Source organism: Dryobates pubescens, chromosome 6, assembly GCF_014839835.1.
Source record: "Dryobates pubescens isolate bDryPub1 chromosome 6, bDryPub1.pri, whole genome shotgun sequence".
NCBI classification, from domain to species: Eukaryota; Metazoa; Chordata; class Aves; order Piciformes; family Picidae; genus Dryobates; species Dryobates pubescens.
In genome coordinates, this window is record NC_071617.1 from 17,638,432 (window position 1) to 17,662,140 (window position 23,709).

At 38.0% G+C, this 23,709-nt stretch overlaps 1 protein-coding gene across 4 annotated transcripts in view; it reads right to left on the reverse strand.

The window, feature by feature from the left end:
- Positions 1-23,338, reverse strand: part of ZDHHC14 (zinc finger DHHC-type palmitoyltransferase 14) — a 103,451-nt gene extending 80,113 nt beyond the window's left edge. For all 4 annotated transcript variants that reach the window (XM_054162689.1, XM_054162688.1, XM_054162687.1 and 1 more), the window contains exon 1: positions 22,981-23,338. In XM_054162689.1, coding sequence (XP_054018664.1) covers positions 22,981-23,231 — 251 coding nt within the window. In that variant the 5' untranslated portion in view covers positions 23,232-23,338. The remainder of the gene's footprint in view (positions 1-22,980) is intronic.
- Between the last annotated feature and the right edge of the window lie 371 nt (positions 23,339-23,709).

Consider the following 23,709-nt stretch of genomic DNA (forward strand, 5'->3'; position numbering starts at 1 on the left):
GGGTAAACATAGTAGGAAACACTCTCAACTCCTCTAAGAAAGCCTTCAACTTTTAAATTGCTATCAGTATCACCACAGCTGCAGTTATTCTCTGGCTACCCCAAATCTTTCAAACATCTGTGTTTCTTGTTAACAGAATTGAAAGAGTAAGTTTAATTTAGAGTGTAGGTTATTGTCTGAATAATCAACATAGTTCTCAGAAATGAGCTTAAACTGTATCTTCAGGCAGCAGTCACTAAAGAAGGAAGGCACATAAATATTCACACCATTTGGGATAGGATTAAGTCTGAATTTTAAAAAAAATAAATAAATCACAAAATACATCCTACTTCCTATTAAAATTGCATACTTATAAACCATTAGAAGGCCATCATATTTTACCAGTCTGTTAGACAGGATCTTAATGAAAAAGGAAACTGTAGGCAAATATCTGTTTACACAGAAGAACACATTTCCAGTATTTGTATTAAACTCTGAAAATTACTATAATCCATGTAAACCAAACCTTAGCTAAAAATAAGGCTTGTGTCTAACATTTTCTACAAATGATTCCATATATATATAATATATAGAGACTAATTTACATTAATCCTTTCAGTATCCCAACAGTTGTAATCTTTTCTTAAAAAAACAATACAAAACAAAAAGCAACCCCACAATACCCCATCCAATAAAACCCCCAGCAAAACAAACCAGAATAGAATAGAATAAACCAGGTTGGAAGAGACCTTCAAGATCATCGCGTCCAACCTATCGACTAATCCAACCCACCTAATCAAATAAACCATGGCACCAAGCACCACATCAAGTCTCCTCCTGAACACCTTCAATGATGGCGACTCCACCACCTCCCCGGGCAGCCCATTCCAATGGGCAATCACTCTCTCTGGATAGAATTTCTTCCTAACCTCCAACCTAAACCTCCCCTGGTGCAGCCTGAGACTGTGTCCTCTTGTTCTGGTGCTGGCTGCCTGGGAGAAGAGACCAACATCCGCCTGTCTACAACCTCCCTTCAGGTAGTTGTAGAGAGCAAGAAGAAAACATCCTCTTAGAAGGAATGCTTCTTCAGAGTGTATGTGTAATGAGCAATGAAAATTCATGCTGACAAGTTAAAAAAAAATAAAAATAAAATTACTTGCTTTAAATATGCAAAGGTAAAATAATTTTGTTGTAAAACTTAGGAAATGAGATTATATTTTCTGCTGCATTTCTGTAAATCTGATTTTAAAAAATTCTTTGTGCTGCAAGAAGGGAGGAAACCGATTCTGATAATAAGGCAAAATTTATTAAATGAACTGTGCCAAACAGGCTACTCCTCATTTACTCTGTAGGAATGGTCAATACACCCAAAACATTAATTTGGAGTAACTCTTACTTTGACAGTTGTTCACATCTCTGCTGACTGTAACAAAGGAAAACATTTGCTTTCCCATGTAAGCAACTATCCAAAGGAAGATTTTAGTCAATTACAGCATTCAGAAGAACCCCTGTTTTCAGACTCATTGTTCTCTGAAAAACAGCACTAAAACTTGCTCTGTTTACAAGAGCTAGAAAAAAATACCACTATTCCACAAGATTGCTTTACCCACTTCTCAATCTTTAACTAAATTTGTTCTAACATCCTTCAGGCTGACTACACGCTACTGATTAAGCCAGGACAGAACACAACTATATGTCAGGTTCTACAGACAGTAGGTCAAATAAAACAGCCCCAAATTAGTATTCTTTCATGTTCACAGGTAGGCTTAATAACTTCACGGTGAAACTCTCAAAACCACAGTATCATTTATAAACATTTCTACAAATACATAAAATATCTGCTATAAAGGTATTTCCTGTATACCTTTCCATGAGTTTAAAGGCGGCATTTTACAAGCCCTTCTTCCTCTGTATTAGTCCAGATCCTAGAAGGCTTCTGGCAGGTCACCAAAAGTAAACCACTGAGCAAAAAGCAAGATAGCCAGTGGCTATACATACAAAGGACTCAAGCAGCTGAGTATTTCTCCCTGCATATACACAATACCAAACCTCCTGCTGTTACTGCCATCACAGATGAGAAAACACAAGTTGGAAACCTCTGTTTGTGACACTGGATATTCAGCAGCCACCACTCAATGTCAACATGACAAAAATCTGTAGGAAATAGATTAACTGCTACTTCTGATCACAGAGAAAGTAGGAGAAGGAGACGGTGCTTTGTCTTAGTCACACTGAGCCTGAATTAATAGTTAGATACTCATAAGAAAACACCTGAGAAAGAGGACCGGAGGTACCAGAGGTACCTGGATTGTCAACATAAAAGTTGACAGTGGGCTTCATGTTATTCTCTGTCAAACAAAAATTGAAACTGTGTGAATAGAATAGAATAGAGAATAAACCAGGTTGGAAAAGACCTTCGAGATTATCAAGTCCAACCTATCACCCAACACCATCTAATCAACTAAACCATGGCATCGAGTGCCTCATCCAGTCTCTTAAACACTTTCAGTGATGGTGACTCCACCACCTCCCTGGGCAGCCTTTCTGTGAAGAACTTCTTCCTAACATTCAGCCTAAACCTCCTCTGGTGCAGCTTGAGACTGAACTCTATCCATCCTCCAACAAGCCTGTATTTACCCTTGGGACTGCCCCAACCCAGGTTCAGGACCTTGCATTTGGCTTTATTGAACTTCATGAGGTTGGCATTGGCCCACCTTTCAAGCCTGTTAAGGTCCCTCTGAATGACCTGTTTACTTCCAAAGTACAAGATTTCCACAAACCTCAACTGTAATACATACAAGACATGATAACAATCTGTACTGCTATAGACCAAAGCAAAGTTTGATTCAGATTTTCAGAATACTATGCTATGTTCTTTCTGTTTCATTTCAAAGTCTTCCAGACGACTCTTAAGTGCATACAAGAAAAAAAGTTACATAAGAGAAATCCTTGAATTGCACCATCTGACATTTTGCTGCATGATACTGGCAACAAATTAGTAGATAATAAACCCCAAAGAAAATCCTGGAAGGAAGTTTTATTTCGTACTTGCATTCATTAAATTGGGAAAAGCAGGACAAGAAAATCCATGGACTCTGCAGTAGCATTTTTAGTAAGTTAGAAAAATGAGAAGTAGTTTAATTTGCCCTTTGCAGATAGTGAGAGAAGTATATTACAGATGAATATCAGAAACAACTTTTTTGCATCTAAAAATAAACAAATCTTTGCTAGCATACAGAAGTGTTAGGATAATGCAAAACATTTAAAATCAGAAAAGATCCACACTGCATTTCAAAAGAAGGCAAGAATAGGCAGCAAGAGATGAATAAACTTCTTCACCAAAAAGTTCATGTTTCTGCCTTGAATATGTCAGCAATTACTTACTGTAAACCTAATAAAAAGCTTAAGAGTCATAACAATAAATTATGAAAACCCAACCACCACACATTGTTGGTTTCATAACCTTCTGCTTCACACCAAAGCAGTTAATTATTCTCTTTTCATTAAGTTCTTTTTACAACTGCTAATACCCATGGAAATAATTTTTATCTTCTTCCACTGGAAATCAAACTGGCTATTTTTCAAGTGGCATTATACTTTCTCTTTCATAAGAATGTAGGAACTATAAGGATTATTATTAGTGCTTTTAAAACACAGCCTAGTGTTACTCTCCAGAATCAAGCTAAATGCTGTTGGTAAATGTAACAAAATCCAAGTATGTTAAGGGCTGTCAAACCAGGAGGACAAAGTACTCTCGTGACTACAATTTCTTTCATCTAAAATAACAAAGACATATTCTGTCATTATGAAATCACACAGAAGAAACAAATATTCCAACAAATTTTACCAATCACACTATATACACCTAAACCAGGGTCTAAATCTAACATAAATCAGTGTGGAAACACAGTTAAAGGAGAATAAATAGACTTGAAGTGCCCTAAAGAACATGCTCTAAATCACAAGCCAATCAGAGCTATTCTGGTTACTTAAATAATGCATTATAAAAAAGCATATGAAGAAACAGAACTTTTTTGAGCAACTACCTATTGGTTTAAAGATGGTGAGATACTGAGTTCTCTTTAGGGTAGGGAGCTTCCACCTAGAGAAGTTATATAAACACCTACCTAGAATAAAGACTATTTTCTGCCAAAATTAAATACTGTCAAGGGTTTTTTTAAAATCTACTTCATAGATAAATTTTTAAAGCAATTTCTTTGCCAATGTTTTCATCACTTACCTATCTCAAAGCCACTTTGTTAGATTGAGGTTTTCATTACTCATTCCAATTCCAACACTGGGGACAGGTAAAGCTGCTTAGACATGGTAAAGATAATGTAAAGTACTAATTAATTAAAATTCAGATATTTAACAATGCAAACAGTAAGAATTGATCCCATGAGTATTTATGTAGGCCAAATAAATGTTCATGTTTTCACACACTATTAATTTTTAATCTTTGTCTCACCAATGCGACTGAAACTCACTGAAAGGCCATAATGTATATTGTAATTAAGAAATTCACACATTTAAAGCTCAGTGCATCACAAGAAAGTTCTGCAGGTTTCTTTGAAAGTTTCTCCTACCTTTGATTTTAGTTTAATATATTTTAGATGCCTGACCACACCATTTGCAATAAAGGTGACTGCATAAGCTTCTCCAGTGGCAGATGACAGCTGCAGGCAACTGCCCCTTTCCATGTTGTATGTCAAGACAGTTGGTAAATATTCCTGCTACAACTCCAGGGCTTCCTAGAAGCTATGCATACATTATCTGAGAAATCTAGCAGGCAGGAGCTAAACACCACTCTTGATTATATAGTCCAATCTACCTCAAGTCAAAGAAGCTGTGAGCATCAGCAAGCCATCTGCCATTTTCGTTCAGGGGGAAATAAAGGGGCCCAACTCTTCCCTATTACACCAAGATACATCCATATCATAGGTGACATCTGGAAAAATGATGCCCAAGAACACAGTACTATTTGTTTCCAAAAAGCCCTCAGGCTTTGCAAGAGATGGACAGACGAGTTGCCTTAGTAGGCAATAAGCAAATTGTATGTTTCCTACCGGGGTATGATTTTTCCTAATAGCCAGAAAATACATTTATAACTAGCTGATTAATATGAACAAGAATATGCTTTATAATGAAACTGGAACATCTTTTTGGTGTTTTGTTTTTTTTTTTTTCAGTTCTGCTGCATACCATCTGATCAACCTACTAAATTAATGTCATCCTTCAACTACTCTTCTTAAGACATCAGTGAGTATTTAGACTTATTACAGACTATTAATGTGATAAATCACTCTGAAGTCTAGATTGTAGGTTCCTTTTAAAACTTTTATGAGTCACCAATACCACTCCCCTCTTCAAAAGTTCAAAAGCCCTAACACCTCTACATAGTAATAGTTACAATGCATTAAGCAAGTAACATACTTAATTTTACTCAATATATAGTACACTCCTTCCTCTTTCCACTTCTAGTAGTTCTGCATTATTAATAAAGCCAAGAAAAATACCAGTTGCAGCTAAAATCCTTCTAGTATTTCATAGATACCTGGTACTGGAACCATTTTTGGAAGCTACTCTTCTGCAAAAGAAGATCAGCTATACATGAGCCACTTCTAGCCTGCTTTGCAAAAAAACTTCTAATGATGACAATTTCACAGTCTTACCAGGAAATTTCAATTTCAGTCCTTTGTCTATCCTTGTGCTTGAAGACAGGTTTTTTTATTCTAACATCTACTAATGTCTAACCAGAATACTTCCTGCTGCAACTTAAAGTCAGAACCTCTTGTAACATCCCAAACAATGTGGAGAAGCATGTATTATCATGCTTCTACATATTGAAAGGCAATCACCATAACACTCTCATCATGATCCTCTCTGTGTAAAAGAAATTCCAACTTTTTAAAGATAACTGGGGTGGTGACAGGGAAGGGAAAGAGAAGGAAGAAATTCTTGTGATGAAGGAATTGCCAGTTTACTAATAGGTTCTCCAATCTTTGAGAGAAATAAAACAGAAAAAGTTCAGAAAATTGAATTAAAAAAAAAATTCAAGACATTTCTCAATTTAACAACCTAACTTACCTATTTTTAGCAAAGGAATTATGTGGTGGGTTAACACCCATTCTGGAAACAAAAAACCAAAGCAGGGTGAAGGGCTTGTGGGTGCTTTACCCTCCCTGCAGGGCGTTTTCCACCTGGGAAGCTAAGTCTGTTCCAATCCCCTCTCCCTGCCCAGCTAGGGTATAAAAAGTAGGGCATTGCAGCTATTACCTCTCATTTTGGCTCCTGCCTCCCCTGGATGAGAGCTTCTGTGGCTGCTTTCCTGCTCCTCTGCCACGTGGTTGGGCCTGATCCTTTTCCCTGCTGCCTCCGCACCTCTTCAGAGAGAGACTGGTTTTGTATTACTCTTTTTTGTCCCACTCCCATCCATCCTTGCTCCTTGCCCTTGTGAACCTTTCCGGTCATTGTTATATATATATTGTTTAAAGAAAACTCTTTACCTCTCTACTTCCAAGCCGACTCCAAATTATTGTTTGGTGGATTTGCTCCTTCCTTTTTTCCCCCCCTCTCTGTTTGGAGGGAGGGGAGGGGAGTGGGGGAGATTCTCAGCCTTGCCCCCATCTGAGCTCTTAATTCCCAGTTAAGGATTAAACCACCACAAATTACCAGGTATCTTTTGTTACAATGCCCTTACACATCACCCTAATCACAATCAGGCCTATGCCTATAAGGAAGGAGACAGTTCTTCAGTAAAATCAACAGAAAAAACACATTCAAGTAATTAAATGCTAGTTCTGATCTACCATAACAGTTTACACTGGCACTAACATCATTTAGCTTTCTATTTTGTACACATTGTAAGCACTGCTTGTGATCTTTTCCTATTAAGATTTCACTTCATAGAAACCATCATTGAAATCTGATCTAGTCTTTGCATGGATTCTTAATGCTGTATTTGTCATAGTTCTGTGTCACTGAAAGGGAAGACTACTTGTCCCTATGAGATTTCTCTTTACAGGATTTTTTTATTGCTGTTTTCCACAAAAATTGTTTAATTGCTATCCTGCATCTAACCAAGCAATGGTGCAAGGAGAAATGTCTTGTTCTGAGGAGTTTCATTTGACTAAGTTAGTCCTAAGAGGGAAGTACAAAGGGAAGAGTTTCTGAAGAACAATGTAAACTAGAACTTCTTAAAAAAAAAAAAAAAGAAAGAAAGAAGCCTTAAGGAAATGATTGGGAAGGTGCCACCTTGAAATACAGTGCATTGCAAAGAATATTTTTGGCTGTAATAAACAAGATCCTAGAGTTGGCCTTCACTTTGTAGTATGAATTGTGCTACAAACCACATTTCTAGAATACAACATTGCAAATAATTCTTAGAAAAGGATATAGTAAGTTTGTCCCCAGACAACAAGGATTAAAAAAATAGTAACTGTATTACCACAGCTGTATCTATCAGTGACTATCTTTTCTTTGGAAAAGGCTGGAGGTTAGGAGGAAGTTTTACACAGAGAGAGTGATTGCCCATGGGAATGGGCTGCCCGAGGAAGTGGTGGGGTCGCTGTCACTGGGGGTGTTCAGGGTGAGGCTTGACAGGATGCTTGGTTCCATGGTTTAGTTGATTAGGTGGTGTTGGATGATAGGTTGGACACGATGATCTTGAAGGTCTCTTCCAACCTGGTTTATTCTATTCTATTCTATATGTCAAACTCCACTCCACTGTACAGGTAAAGCTTTATTAAAGTGGTGACATAGTTGTGTTCACAAACATAACATGGTATCAATACAAGCAGATGACTGGATTCAAGCTCTCCCAGAAGCCAGCCTTCTGTCTCAAAGGGTACCAAAATTAATTGATATCTTACCATAAGAGTAAGACAGTCCCTTTAAAGCTCTGCTTTCAAAGATAAAGGTTGTTTTGTGGAATGTTTTCTGCTTAAAGAAAATTCCAGTGGAACATGCCAGTACAAGATTAGCTTGCATTCAGCTACCTTAAGGGGACTTCCTCCTCACTAATTCCCACAACTGCTGACATCTCCTCAGTGTCCTGAGGGTGTTTTCTTTAAGTGAGGGCAGCCAGTGGCACAGTATTATGTATGAAGGGTCAGTACTGCTGAAATGCATTCACTTCCATTGCCCAGAAAGATGGCTGGACATAGTGACCTTGAGAACAAGGTTCGTGATTTTTCCCAGCCTTTGTGCAAGAAAAATAAACTTGAAATGGCAGGGAGCCTTGACAACTAGCTGAGAAAGCAGCCAATGCCAATCTTATTACAAAAAACTTACCCCAAGCAATACTGTAATAATGCAGTAACAAATAGTAACAAACAGCAAAGCAAAAGTAGTTTTGCTATTCCATCCGGCCAGCTATTTAATATTAACTAGTTTTTGTGCCTGCTGATCAACACAGCTGAGGAAAGTTTGTACTGAAGCAAAAATTATCACCCAACATGCCTGCATCAGTCTGATTAGCATCTGGCCCTTTTTTAACTGCCATACACAACTAAGCCCTACTGAATGCTAAACTTTTTTCACGCATAGCAGACCAGTGTCACCACTGAGAACCAAGATCATCTCCTCAGTTTCCTCCACTAGCAAATGAACTTTAGTCCACTTCATGGCTCTAGTCAACACAGCTATTAGAAGGTGGAGTCATCTTACAATCCGAAAATAAATTTAGCACTATGAAGGATGACCAAAGCTGAAGCAATAGTAATCTCCCTGCACCTTCAAATCAAAAAATATTAAATATGTCATGCTAACATATAAAAAGCAAAAATAAAAGCCAATTGTCAGAATTAGAATACAAAAATCAAGTGGAAGTAACTGCAAATAATAATACTGAAAAAAGAGTAGGTTCTCAAGCACTACAATATTAAAAATTAAAAAGTCAATATGGGGCTGGTACACTTAATTACCAAACCACTTGCAGCACACTGCCTTGTAGGGAGTAGTTAGTGCCTTAAGCACTAAAAGATTGTTCTTTTGCAAATGTAAATAAAGCTCATATACAAAGTGGTCACAAAACTAAAACTGTCTGCATGAAGTACTATTACATCACGGACTCTGCCAACCTAACTTTCCTGTGAATTACCAAGCAGTTTTGTGGTCACTTTGCTGCTCCCCAAGTTTGACTACTTAAATCAAATAGCTCTTCTTATGCAACTTGCTTAGAACTTTAACTGAAAGGTAAAATGAGTATTTAGGGTCATGATGTGTTTTTTCTTACAGCAATTGCTATACAAGCAACATCTAGACTCACCAAGAATCCTGTACATTGCATTATGTACCATGTTAAAGACAGTTTAAAGACAGTATGTATCAAGCCTCCATACTTCATATGGCAGAGCAAGAGCCCCTCAATGCAGAACTATCTCCATCATGGCTTGGACTAAGTCTACTACTAAGTCTACTAATACCTGGATGTACTCCGTTGCCTGCGAAGGGCATGTATGAACCTTCCCCAGTTTCTTCCACACACCCAACCATGAGTACTGTGAAAGGTAATTCAACAATAGCAAATAGGTGCCACCTGAACAGCCATGTCTCTTTCTGTAAAAGCACACCACACAGCCCCTCTTCTTTTCTAGTACTCTCACTAAATACGGACAAAACTCAACTGTCCCTCAAGTAACCAAAATTAATTTACAGAAGCAAATACTTTAGTTTCTCTCTACTCCTTATCCCTCCCCAAATCTTCTGCATGCATTGAACAATCTTCCAAAATTGTCATTCTTTCCGTCATTCAAAATACAAAAGGCAAGCATAGCTGGCCTGGGGCATGTGCTCATTCTGGATAAATAATTATGTAACTCTTTATCTGTATGGACCAACTTCAGTGATAAAGTTGTTTACTCCCTAAATCTTCAACTTTTATTTTGCAGTCATAAAGAAAACTGCAATGAAGCTCAAATTAAAAACTTACTTCAGTAACAGTGAATTACTTTTGCAAAAAATGTCTCTTCTACATTAAAGTAAGAAGAAACAAACCTGTGTTCTCCTTTCACAAATGCCATTTCTTTGCTGCAACAGCAAAAGCTAGTGCCAACAACTGTTAAAAAAAAAAAAATAATCCAGAACAGAAAATAAATTTACTTTTGCCAAGAATAGTCAACCATTGGGTAATGCTGCACCTCCAGACTATCACTTAGCAACTTCAACTGCAGGTTAAAATTTTCTAGGATGCAATAATAGAAAGGTATGTGCATTGGGAAGGGCATGTTTGCCTTTCAATCAAGCCGGATGTCAGCCCACAATAGTTTCACTTACTGGATACAAGCACTGTCAGTTTTTTTTCAGATCAAACTGTTTTGATTTTCAGTATTCATAGCCAATTGTCTGTTTCCCAAACTCCTCTCACATATAAAGCCAACAAAACCCCAAAATTATTTTATCCTACCAAATCTTTATGTTTTCCTCTAAAAATGTTCTTCTGTCCCCAGCACACTCCCTTGATATACTCAAGTACTGGAAATGAGATTCCAGCTTCCAGGGACTAGCATTAAACCCAACATACAGTACAGCCTGATCCTTAATGGGTCTAGAGTCCATTACATTAGATAAAAAAAAAACCAAAACAAAACCCCACAACATATTTTACTCTGAAGATGAACACTGACACTAGTGATGAGAAGTCTCAGAGCCTCCACACTCAAAGTAAAGATAAGAGAGCTTTCCGAGTTTAGTATCTTGCAAAAGAAGAACGATTATCCTTTCAAGGTCTTATGTGGAATGAGATTCTTCTCCTTCAGATTTCAGCCCACCACTTCTTCCTCGTCTTCTGCTCTACAGACAATTCCTTCTGCTCTGATTAGCTTTAGGTGTCTTATTTAACAAAATAATTTGAAAGGCCAATTCCTTTATTGCACTGTGAATAGAGACATCCACTCCAACTGCCTCTTACATGCAGGCCGTTCAATTTTCCATTAACTGCTTTATGATTTTTCCTTCATCCTCCTAAGCTGAAGCTTTCACGTTTACAATACCAAACAAGCCAACAAAACAAAAAAACCCAAACCACCCAAGTAAGCAACTGAATGGGACTGAGAAGAAACAGGCAAGGGAAAAATGTCAAGGATCGAGAATACTCCTTTCCTGGTTTAGTTTTGCGTATTTTGATCTAACAGTTCGTTTTATGTGAACTAAGGTGAAGAAGAATTCCTGCAGCTTTTCCATAGGCTTGTTATCAAATGCAGTGCAATACAATACAATGGCTCTGCAGACTGGGTATGGGGAACAGACTACACAGGCAAGGATGCAGAAAAAAAGCATTACTTCACTTACTACCCCTGTCTTGTGTTACAGAATTTGGGTGTTTTTTTGTTTTGGTTTGGTTTTTTAATACTTAAAGAGCTTAGGACATGAACAACTGAAAACCTCTTAAATGTTATTTGAAAAACCCTGCACTTACTTCAGAAATAAAATACTGTTAAGAAGTCAGAACTCTGTAGATTCTCATTAAGCAAATACAAAGCAATTCAAGGTCAAATAAGCATAAAGATGTTCTGTTTGGACCCCCACAGATGCCAAACAATGACCCAAGACTACAAAACAAGTTTCCTCGATTTCAGGTATGATTTCAAATCACAACTTACATCATGTGACAATTTTCTCCCTCTCACATCCTTCCTTGAACTAGGTAATAACAGCTTTCTGAATTTTCAGAGAATCAGGTCAGGCATCTAAAGCAGCAGAAAGTTTTTCTTTGTGTGGGCAGACGGGAAGGATAAGCTTCCTGCAGGAAGGGAGCTTCCTGCAGGAAGGGAACTCCCTGAAGTGGTTCACCATTGGCTGGGAAAAGAGCACAGCCAGACAAAATAACATCTGAGGCCTGAGAGCAGGGAAGAGGTGGGTCCATCATTTTCAGCAGTCTACAGCCACCCAATTCATCTCGCTGCAACTGAGCCTGCTAGACAGAAAGGAAACTGGGATGCGCCTACAAAATACTCTATTTGAGTTTTGTTTGAATTCTTGGGCAGTAAGAACCCAAATCCTGTCCCCTCAGAAAAAGGAAGTAGGTCTACAGGCATGAAGTTCACTCTGAAAAACAGTGCTTTGAGTATGCAGTATGGAGAAATATCCCCTTGGCTTCCATCAGCCTCAGAGAAACTTGGCAGTGACAGCTACTATAGGACACATTCAGACATACTTCACTCAGGTAAAACACTTTGTTTAATTTAAGCTTTCTCCTTTTATTTTATTTCTGGTATATCCAGAGTGCCTTCCCTTCCTCAAAGGTAAAAATAAAAATAAAAATGCAGGTTTAGCAGCTTTTCAAACTATTTCATCCTTTAGGTCTAGGAGTAGCAGGCTCAAGAAATCGGGACCTGCAGGATCCAAACAACTCAAGCACTGGGATACAGGCTTCATGATTTTACATACCTCCACAATGATATAGGCAAACACAAGGTAGTTTACAGGGGGGAAAAGCTGTACTCTCATCTCTTATGCCTAATTAACAGTGAAAACTTAATCTTCCAACTTCACCTTTACTGCCTCTCCATCCTTTCTACAGAAACAGTGCTTAGTCTACTAAAAGTGAACAAGTGCTTAGGAAGATTAACTGAAAGAGTTCACAAAATTTAATTGAGATATGGACAAACTGATGAACACACTGCTGGAACAACTGTACAGTGATTTTTCTGGATGAAATTGAGTCTAAATAAATTTAATACTGTTTACAGGATTAAAAAATACTAACTATAATTCAGCAAAAGCCAGACAGATTGTAGAGAATACAGCTTTGTGAGGAACAAGAAAGCAGGCAAAGAATCTCCAAGAAGTGTTAGAAAGTACACGGTGAACTGAGGAAGCCACAGTCAAAGGTGAGAAAAGAACAGCTAATGGCTATTTCACTTGCAAATTCTTAAGTCTTTGTTGAAACTCTAGGTTCAGATCCTAAGACTAAATAAAACTGAAGTTCTTGTGAAACATGCATGTAATAAATGGGTCTTTTAAACAAAATTAGAATTATCACTAGATACACCTTTTGCTCTCTTCTGGGAAGCAAGAGCAGCTGTGGCAGGATGGGACCTCTGAAGTCCAACCCCCAAGATCAAAGTAGGGTCAGCTAAAGGAAATTGCTCAAGGTCTACAATCTGGTTTTCAGTATGTTCATCGACTCTCTGGGCAACCTGTCCCAGTGTTCACTCATAGTAAACAAAAAAATCAAACACAAACTAAGCCAACCAGGCAAACAGACAAGAAAACCTAACACTTTTTCCTTATGTTTAAACGGTATTAGATTTTGTGTCCTTTCCATTGGGCTCCACTCCCCCTCCCATCAGGTACTTACTTTAGTAAGATGCCCTCTAAGCCTTCTCCAGGTTAATTCACTGGGGCATTTCAGAAGTGACTATGCTCTTCACAGTGCACCCCAATCATTTATATAACATGTGAAATGCATTTCATGTACTAGTCTACTGAGATCAATGACAACATTTACTTGGTTGTTTCCACACCCAGTACCTATGCAGCCCTGTAAACAGGTCAAATGACAATGAATGACAAAAGTACCCTGAAAGTTGTAATTTTTCACTATAGAGCACTATGGGCTTTAGCTCTAAAGAAACCACATTGACAAGAATCAAGTTTATTACAGAGCTTTGATACTGATGACAGAGAAGCTCCAGCTTGTTATTTTCTTGTTAGTGCTTTTAACTGCTTTACATTGCTCTAAATTAGGAAAAATTATAACTTTTCCACGGTCCAAATTCAATACTAGAAAGCTCTTTTTGCCAGTTGAAGAGTATTTACAAAGGAACATGCATAGATAGTTGTGCCAAGAAAACCCACACCATGAGCAAGTCAGCAAATTTTAAGTACAGGCAGTCTGACACTTACTTCTCTACCCTGATAAATGGCATCCATGACCACTGGAATATCTAAAAAGTGTACTGAATGCTCAAGACCAGGACTGCAATTTCCTGATACCCAGACAGCTCAAAAAAGACGGTACCCAAAATTTATCACAATCAGAAAGGAAAGTTTTGTATTAGTACTTCTCTTCCTCAGGGAGGGGGGACAGTGGGGAAGAAAAGCTTCCTCCCCCTGTCAATGTTCTTTAATCTACATTCATAACTTCTAACAATATACTGAATATTTATGCTAAAACAGTAACAAATTCTGCCCCTTGCTTTTAAGAACATATACAGATCAGATATAAGAAATATATACTGAAATACACTCTTTTTCCATACACTTACTCAACATAGACAACGTTACCTTGCACTTAAACTACAACAAAATTCACAAACTGGAAATTTGACATACATCTTAACGTCTGAGTTCAGCTTCTCCATTTTCAATTTAATTCTCAGTATTCTATTCCATCTGTGTTTCACAATTTTTTTTTTAAGTAACAGGACCATTTAAAGAAGCAGCTGAACTGAATGCATATTCGCCACAAAAAATACACTCTGCCAGTATTTATTACAGTAAGCAACTTAAGAGGATAGCAGGAGTGGAAAAACAAAACAAAACCAGCTGTGATCTCATTAGCCAAGCTCATTATGTAAGCCCTCATTAGCCACCATCCCACAATAATGTGAATAAACCCTATGGACACTGATGAGAAAGAAGCGATTGGGGATACAGAATAACCATATAGCACTCCAGCATGCTGTCAGCACACTGCAGAAAGCTCACCATCAGGCTTCTCAAACACAGAGCCCCCTTCACCTACTACCTGCAGTTAGTACAGGAGTTCAAATACGAATACAGGATAAGGGACTGCATGTGTGCTACACAAAAAGTCCGAAATGCTTCAGCCTCCTTTCCTAAGTACATTAGCAACATTTAATACTTCTAAATATGAGAAATACCAACAGATTTTTATTTTTGGCTATTAAACAAAGGCTTCATCTTGACTTCAGTCTGTTTCTTTAGTTTGTAAAGAGTTTAACGACATTACAGTTTTCATATTAAGTGCTGAAAAAGACATTGTAATTATACAAAATTCAATAAACTTTTGATAGTTCCAGATGACTTCAGGTGATTTTTTATTTTTTCCCCCCTTTACCAAATGAAAGACAAGCATTATTGACATGGTAGCCCAGAACTTCAGTGATCATCAGCTACTACAGCCTCACTTAGACGGATCATCAGAAGAATAAAAATTTCCTAGATAAAGTTGTTGTAACACTTTAAGCAGTTTTTCAAAATGCTCTAGTATTTTAAGCCAGGGAGGTTTTTGACTGAGCTATTTTGATACAATCATGCAGCTTAGAAAGCTAAAAATATTCTCAGCTTTCTCCTCTTCTGCAGCCATCTTCACTTTCTCATTAATTAGTCTACATTTGAATGTCACAACTAACAATTTGATGCTACACAGAAATGAGAGGCCATTTCCATTAGAAACTGTTCTATTGTTAACTACTTAAAAGATGTTAGTTGTGAAACGTAAATGTATGCGTTTCATGTCCAGTTAAAATTTCAACATTTAAATCTCTGCTGAATCCACAAATAAGCCCAGGTATTTTTAATACATTATTTTTCTGGCCCTCCCCCCACAAAAGAAAATGAATGGTTTGGCTCAACTTCTGCATAGACTAATATTTTCTCTTTTCATTCTAAAGGAAGGTAATTTCTCAGTCATCCAGATTCACTGATACATGTTTTTAATTAAATGCTATTTACAAAACAATGACGCAACACAGCATTCCATCAGAATCTGTAAATATTTGAAGACATTTATATAGGTAAGAATAAACAAACTTTTGAAATTGCATTTTTTCCCCACTTTGGAAATATCCTAGAAGGGAGCTGGGATTGTTTAGCCTGGAGAAGAGGAGGCTCAGGGGTGACCTCATTGCCCTCTACAACTACCTGAAAAGTGGTTGTAGCCAGGAAGGGGTTGGTCTCCTCTCCCAGGCAACCAGCATCAGAACAAGGGGACACAGTCTCAAGCTGCACCAGGAGAGGTTTAGACTTGAGGTGAGGAGAAAGTTCTTCACCGAGCAAGTCTTTCGTCATTGGAATGGGCTGCCCAGGGAGGTGGTGGAGTCACCGTCCCTGGAGGTGTTCAAGAGGAGACTGGACGGGGCACTTGGTGCCATGGTCTAGTCGTGAGGTCTGTGGAGACAGGCTGGACTCGATGATCTTCGAGGTCTCTTCCAACCTTAGTTATACTGTGATACTGTGAATTTTCACCTATCTACAACAATAATGCTGAACTATGATGAGCACAAAAAACCATCCCCCCCAGTAGGCTGTGATGGTTTCCCCTCTTTCTCCAAGGGGTTGGGATGACATCAAGCAAAGATGGCCACACACATTCACATTTCACTCTGAAGATGCACGTGTATCAATAGTCCAAAGCTACACAGTTATTTCCTCAAGGTTCTGAGAGGACATGGTATCTCAGAAGCCAACATAATTTCTTAGATCTATATACTCCCTATCTTCCTTGTCTTCCACCTCTGCAATGAAATATGGAAATATTAGCAGAAGTATCAAGTTCCGAGAAAGGAGCAAATTAGAAGACGAAGAATTACATTTAAAAGATGTCTTTTCCTTGAAATAGTAGATAAGGCCATCAACTAAGCTCAATTAAGTTTAAAAAAAAAAAAATTAACCAAAAAACCCAAAACCAACCAACCAAAAAAATGTATTCTTGGAGAGGGAAAAAAAAAATAAAAAAAATTAGTGTTAAAAAGCCCAAAATAGCCTTTGCAGTTTCAGGGTTACTAATGAATGTACAACTTCCAAAACCAGAGCTTAACTTTCCATCACACTCGCAGAATTTTACTCTGAAAAACAAAGCACTGAATTATTATTCATTTCCACACAAATAGACTAGCCTTAAAAAGCAGAGGTGCATGACCTAGTATCAAACGCTATTAGTATGTTTCTAGGCAAAAGGGTTTCAATTTATATCATATAATCCATTCAAAGCAGGTTTAAAAATTTAAACTAATGTAGCTGATTAATGAAGTGCTACTTTCAGAGAGGGTAGTTGTTGTGGGTTAATGCCCATTCTGAAAACAAAGGGGGGAGGGCTTGTGGGTGCTTTGCCCTCCCTGCAGGGCATTTTCCACCTGGGAAGCTGAGTCTGTTCCACTCCCCCCTCCCTGCCCAGCTAGGGTATAAAAAGTAGGGCATTGCAGCTATTAGCTCTCCTTTTGGCTCCTGCCTCTCCTGGATGAGAGCTACTGTGGCTGCCCTCCTGCTCCTCTGCCACGTGGTCGGGCCTGATCCTTTTCCCTGCTGCCTCTGCACCTCTTCGGAGAGAGACTGGTTTTGTATTATTTTCCTTTTCCTCCTCCCATCCATCCTTGCCCTTGTGAACCTTACCTGTTATTGTTATATATATATATTGTTTAAAGAAAATTCTTTATATCTCTACTTCCAAGCTGGCTCCAAATTATTGTTTGGTGGATTTGCTCTTTCCTTTTATTTTTCCCTCTCTGTTGGGAGGGAGGAGAGGGGATTGGGGGAGAGATTCTCAGCTTTGCCCCCATCTGAGCTCTTAACTCCCAGTTAAGGCTTAAACCACCACAATTTTAACTATTCCCTTTTGGCCACAGATCACTGGCAAACTTGAAAGAGATTCAGTAAGTAAACTTCCACGTGACCCAGGAAAATCCACTGTCATGGAAAAAAAGTATTAGATACACTTACTACCTGAGAAATATTTGATTCTGGCGGTCAGTATTTTCAGGGTAATTAAAGTGCAAAGAATAATAAACATCAGACTGGAATATATACCACCCCTTAGGAATGTGCCACATTCATTTGGTATAAAAAGTAAACACCACAGATTAGACTTATTGTATGCTATGTATTTTTCTAGAAGTTATCAGAAGTGCATAATACAGCAAAATGGGAAACAAATATTGTTTGGAATTAATTTTAAAGACAGGTGTTTTTTAAACAACAAAAAAAATGGTGAAAAAAGACCTACTCATCACTGTATTCACCTACTCTACTCTGCACTTCTAGATGGCTACTGACTTCCATGTAGAAAAGGATGCAGCTCTTTATTGAACAACCATTTTCATTTATATGCCATGATTTTTCCTTTAAAATCCATTTTGATAGCTTCAGCAGGAAATTCCCCACAAGTTCATAGCAGCCTTCTAAGGAGCTCAATAGTTTAGGGACATGGTTGTCACAAAACACAAGTAACCATCTTAAGAGGAAATAGTAAAGGAGGTTATTAAGTGAACATTCCACCTACTTGAATTATGACCTCATACTAAAAATCTACCTCTTGCAAGAGCAGAAAACATTTGCCATAAGATAAAGGTGACTTCATACCACAGTGAAAATACTCAGCTTACTGACATCAGTGTTTACACACAGGGGTTTGTCACAGTGAGCAGCAAGTTACACCACTTTGCCACAGCACACACTATAGAAGTTCAATATTGAACAATCTACACCGCATCAGAAAGTGTGACTCATGAATGTCCTCCAGTCACACCGATTTTCAAAGTGGGAGGCATGGAGCAGGTTGCCAGCAACTGTGAGGGCAAATAGAAAGCAATGATTTGTACATACACATGCACATGAACGGTTTCAGCTTAGATCATTTTACAGCATCTTTCTTTTGAAATACAACACAATTACACAAATGCTCACAAAAATCAAGCATTGTCTAGTTCAAAGGGTAAATTAAAAAAAAATAATTAAAAAATCTCCAGTTTGCTGAATCAGTGCGGGTATCAAATGGTATCAAAAGTGATAGGACTCTGACTCACATTTACAGGGAAAAAAGCTGCTGTACTGCTGCAGCCCTACCAGCAACCTACCATCTGCTACAACCTTCTTCCAGAGCCATTCACCCTGCAACTGAGTTGACAGAAAACATGACTGTGCCTGAGACAATTCTGTTCAGTTGGCATCATCACTCAAACCCACCTTTTATGGGAAGTTTAATTTGCCTGCCTAAACAGAAGCAGCTCAGGTGCGGACATGTTCCCTCCTGCTACCTGCACAGTGAGGTCAAAAAAGGAAGGAAGATGGAACACAAAGGCAGCATTAACTCAGAGCAGCAAAGCAGCTAACTCCTCTACCACTGCTCTGGAACTCATGATGCTTGAGCATCTATATAACATTTGCCATTTGACAACAAGATGCCTGTTTTACATATACTACCGCGTTATGTCATTCAGCCTCCATTTTGCTCTCCTGTGAACTACACAACTCCAAATGACCATAGGCATAAAGGATTCCTTTTTTTTCTTTTGACTATGCATGTATACCCAGCTGAATAAAAGCACTAAGTATGAAGTGCCTTTACTGCACCAATGAAGGACTTCACATATATGTAAATACACAGAGGTTGAACCAACTAGGTACAGAAGTGAGATCTGCCCTTCAGTTACAAACACCTTCTTTGCTCTGGGGAAAGGAATTTGTTTTCCAAGTTTTTCAAGCCACTACTTTTACTGAGTAATTAAAATATATATGACTGTGTAATGGAGCAAGGCAAAAGAGAAGGGGGGAAAAAAAAAGGAAATGCAACACAAAGCCAAATTCTCAAGGAAAAAAAAATAAAACCAGCAAAACATCATGAAGTTAGAGTTAGGAAATTTATTTCCAAGATAAAATAACATACCAACATTTTAAAGATAAGTGAATTTATGGTGCCTCATCTTGAGCATTTTAAAATGAGTTATTATTTTTAAGAATACTTCAAGCATACTGTCCCCCTTGGGACCCATAAGTGCTTGCAATAATTCATGTTACATTTAATAGACAAGCTACAGAAAAAAAAACACCCTGCTTGTTATTTCCATTCTATTCCTTTGGAAGGAGAGGAAAGCTAGAATTGTAAATATTTAAGCAAATCCTGGCTTACATCTTTGAAAATTAAAAAGAACTGTGAAATGATAAAAGGAAGAAGTGGTGATGTACTTGGATTATATGAGAGACAAAAATCAGAGAAATTAATAAAATCAGTCAAAATTAGAAGCAGGAAAAAGCACATAGGCATAAATATGAAGAAGTAGATTATAAAGGCATGGTTCAATGTCAAAAGATATACAGGTCAAGATGTATGACATATGTTTGCTTTTGGAGAGCTAGGATTTGTTGATGCAGAGAAATGTATTTCTCATCCGGAGAGGATTCCAAAGCATGCAAGACACAGCTCTGGATGAATGGATGTCAAGAGTAAAATAAAAGGAACGTGGGAAAAATCACAATGGAGGAACAAATTAAGCCAAAAGGATAAACGGCAAATGCTTGTGTTAGCACTATCCTTTCCCAGGAATTAGCTGTCAAAGTCTTCTTTTTCCCCCCTCTTTACTACCTGCTACCGAGGAATGACTTGACTTTCCAAAACCTAGGGGAACAAAATGATTTATTTCAATTGTAGCAAACCCACCAAATAATCCCAAGAACATACAGGGTATCTTCCTCTTCAATGACAATTTGACCTCACTGTTCAGACACAAAAGGGCCAATTAAAAATCATAGAATCATAGAATATTAGGGGTTGGAAGGGACCCATGGAGATCATCAAGTCCAAACCCCCTGCCAACGTGGGATCACCTAGGGTAGTCCGCAAAGGAATGCATCAGGCGGGTTTTGAAAGTCTCCAGTGCCCCACATGCACACAAAGGACTTAAAGACTTCTGTTAATGAGAAGTGTCATAACCACACCAGCCAGATAATGGAAGTGACACTCTAATAACTCAACATGTTATCAGCTGATCAATAAACAGTAACTTCTGACTACTCCAAAGAGGCACATTTAGAAACTGCTTCAAAGTAATACCTTTTAATCAAGGAGAATACCCTCTTTTCTTTGTAACATTAACAACCTCCAGTCCAGACATCATAAACATGCTAAACACAATTCTAATAGTCTTAAGGTTTGGTGTTTTTAATTAGCCTTCAGAGAATGAATATTTTCCAGCGCAAGTGCTTTTAAAAGACCAAAATCTACCTTATTGTTATAAAAATGAAGTATCATTGTCACCCTCTAATTTTCCTTAAAAGGAGAGTGCAAGTGATACAAGAATGACTCAGGACCAGGAACACACAGAGAATTATATAGTTATATAAAGCCCAAGATTTTTCCATTTCAAAACTGTCTGTTAGAATAAGCAATAATTCAATGCTGAGACTTGACTGAAAATGTTATCCATCACATATGGTTATGCTGCAAATAAGCTCAAAGACACGACAGAAGATGTAGTGTTTGACCCTGGCAGAGCACATAATTCACTGTAGTAATGAAATCAGAAGGTAATGAACATCTAGCAGCTCATCCTGCAGCTGCAGAGAACATTTATCTCTGAAGGATCAAAGTGTTAGAATGTATAAATAAACCGTAAATGGCAGGTTAATAAATAAGTTTTATAAGCATAAAACATTACAGTTTTGATTCTACATTTACGTACTGGTACTTGCAGGAAGCCCAGTGCTTGCCTCCGGGGGCTTGATGAAGGTGATGAGACCACATAGACAAGTGTCAACCCACACAGAAAATCTCTCCAAAACTAGGCCTAATCATGACAAACAGTAGAGTAGCACCCAGTCCTGATGCAATACTATCAGGTTAAACCTTTAATACCTCTTTAAAACCAGAAAAGTAAACACATTTGCAGTACATGGATACCAGCACTGGCTGCATTATTTCAACTACTCAAATGATGTTCAAGCAGCTTCATAATATCTGCAGGAGATTTACAATTCATACATCCCTCTAAAGTAATCTAGAGCCCACTAAAGACAACCCGTCTGCTGAGCTCAGATACATATTTAGTCACTGGTTACTTGCCAAGCATTTTTATCTTCTTTACTACTATGAGCATGTTAGGATGGTCTGCATTCAACTGGTACAATTTAGGGTTTGTTCATGTCCCTATCTTGTTCCTTGAAGATGCCAAATAACGAATGACCTTTGTTGTTCAGTTGTATTGTTTAGCAAAACAAACAATTTCTGGGGCCAGTGCTGAAGCTCACAGATAAATAACAGTTCCTATTCAAGAAAATAGAGCTGTACATGTAATTTGAAGATGTTTTTCCTGTCACAATCCATAAATCAAGCTACAACAGTTTAATAGGTAAAGCAGCATTCGCTTTAAAAAGAACTGAATTATTACCACAGCTGTGTTTTACACCGATGTATTACTACACTGTGTTTTATCAGCATGAGTGCTTTAATGAAAGTCAAAGTCCATTGTTCATATCAAGTATCTAATTCTTTATTATCATGCATAGCTAATTTAACCACTCCAACATTAAGTGCAAAAGTCAGTATATTTCATTTGCTACCACTGATTGTTCACTTTATATACATGAATAGGACTCCTGAAGATTCAGAGCAGCAGAAAAAAAAAAACAACAAACCAGCTAGGAGGGCACCAAAGGCCTTCCTGAAAACAAAAAAAATTCAAAAAAATCCAAACCTCCAAAACAAACATTGCTTAAACTAACCAAACTCACAAACCAGTTACCACTGCAAACAGACAGTAATGCTGTTACCTAGTGGTAGAAAGCCAGGCACAAGCGAAATTGTACAGCTTTTAAATTATTTATATTTACTTTGAATTCTCATCTACAAGCAATTAAAGGACTTCAAGAGAAAAACAGAACCACCACAAGCTTAATTCAAAAACTAATGAAAGATACTTGTTTTCTTGCACTTCGTTTTGCAACAAAAGCTCAGTATTTTTGCACGTGCCACTTTTGATTCTCAGCAGAGTATCTGACAAAGAAGAAGCTACACCATTTCCTGACCGTCTCAAACCTGCTGGTTTACACTCCTCTTGCAACATCAGCAAGAGCTGGAAACTTATGACATAAAAGCACTACAACCTTAATCCTCAAATACCAGTTTTCCACAGAGTACAATAATCAAAACAGGACTGTGTGTCCTCCAGCATCTTATCAGACCATAATTTCAATTACATAAACCAACATTAGCTGAATTAAGTCAGCATTTTCTCTGACATCTGGATAAGCACATTTCTTTGCTTTCAGACAAAATAAATAACCAGAGAAAAAGAAGGAAGATATGAAGACTTCAGTGGCACTTACTCAAATGCAAAGAAGAGTCCACTGGTGACCAAGATGAGAACAAGAGTCAGGTAGAAGACTCCTGTCTGTCGAGCCATCATGATCCTCCCATCGCAGAAGAATTTGTTTCTTCCAGGAAAAACCTCCCATTTTCTCCTGGGAGCCGATTTCTTTTTCTTATGGGGAGACTCCATGGGAGACGAAGAGCTGTGTGTGCTGATCTGACTGTATTCACAGTCTTTCATGGGCCCACTACCACCTCCAGGAGTCATCAAGAGAGAGTAAAATGTGGGGAGAACCCCACTAAAAATATATACAATATATAAATGTACAAATGTTCTTCTGACCAAGATAACCCCCTCTACCAGCCCCAGTTAACAAAAAAAACAAAACAAAACCAAAAAAAAAAAAAAAGAGAGAGGAAAAAAAGATGAAAAGTTCACTACAAGCCTAGCAATAGGTGTGTCATGCAAACACCAGTTATCTCTTCAGAAACCAAAACTGTCACATCGGAACTATGAGAGGGTTCCTTCCTTCTCCAGTTAAAAAACAACCATGTAGAGCAATCCTTTTAAAAGCAACTTATCACAAAACAAAAAAATAACGCAGGTAGGCTGTTCAAAAGGGGGAAAAAAGTTATTTTCAAGTTTATTTTCAAATGGGAGGGTTTTTTGCCCCCTTCCCACGCACACCCTGAGAGATCTCTCCGAGGGTCACAAGGTTGGTCAAGGCAAGGTTTAGCAATCGAGT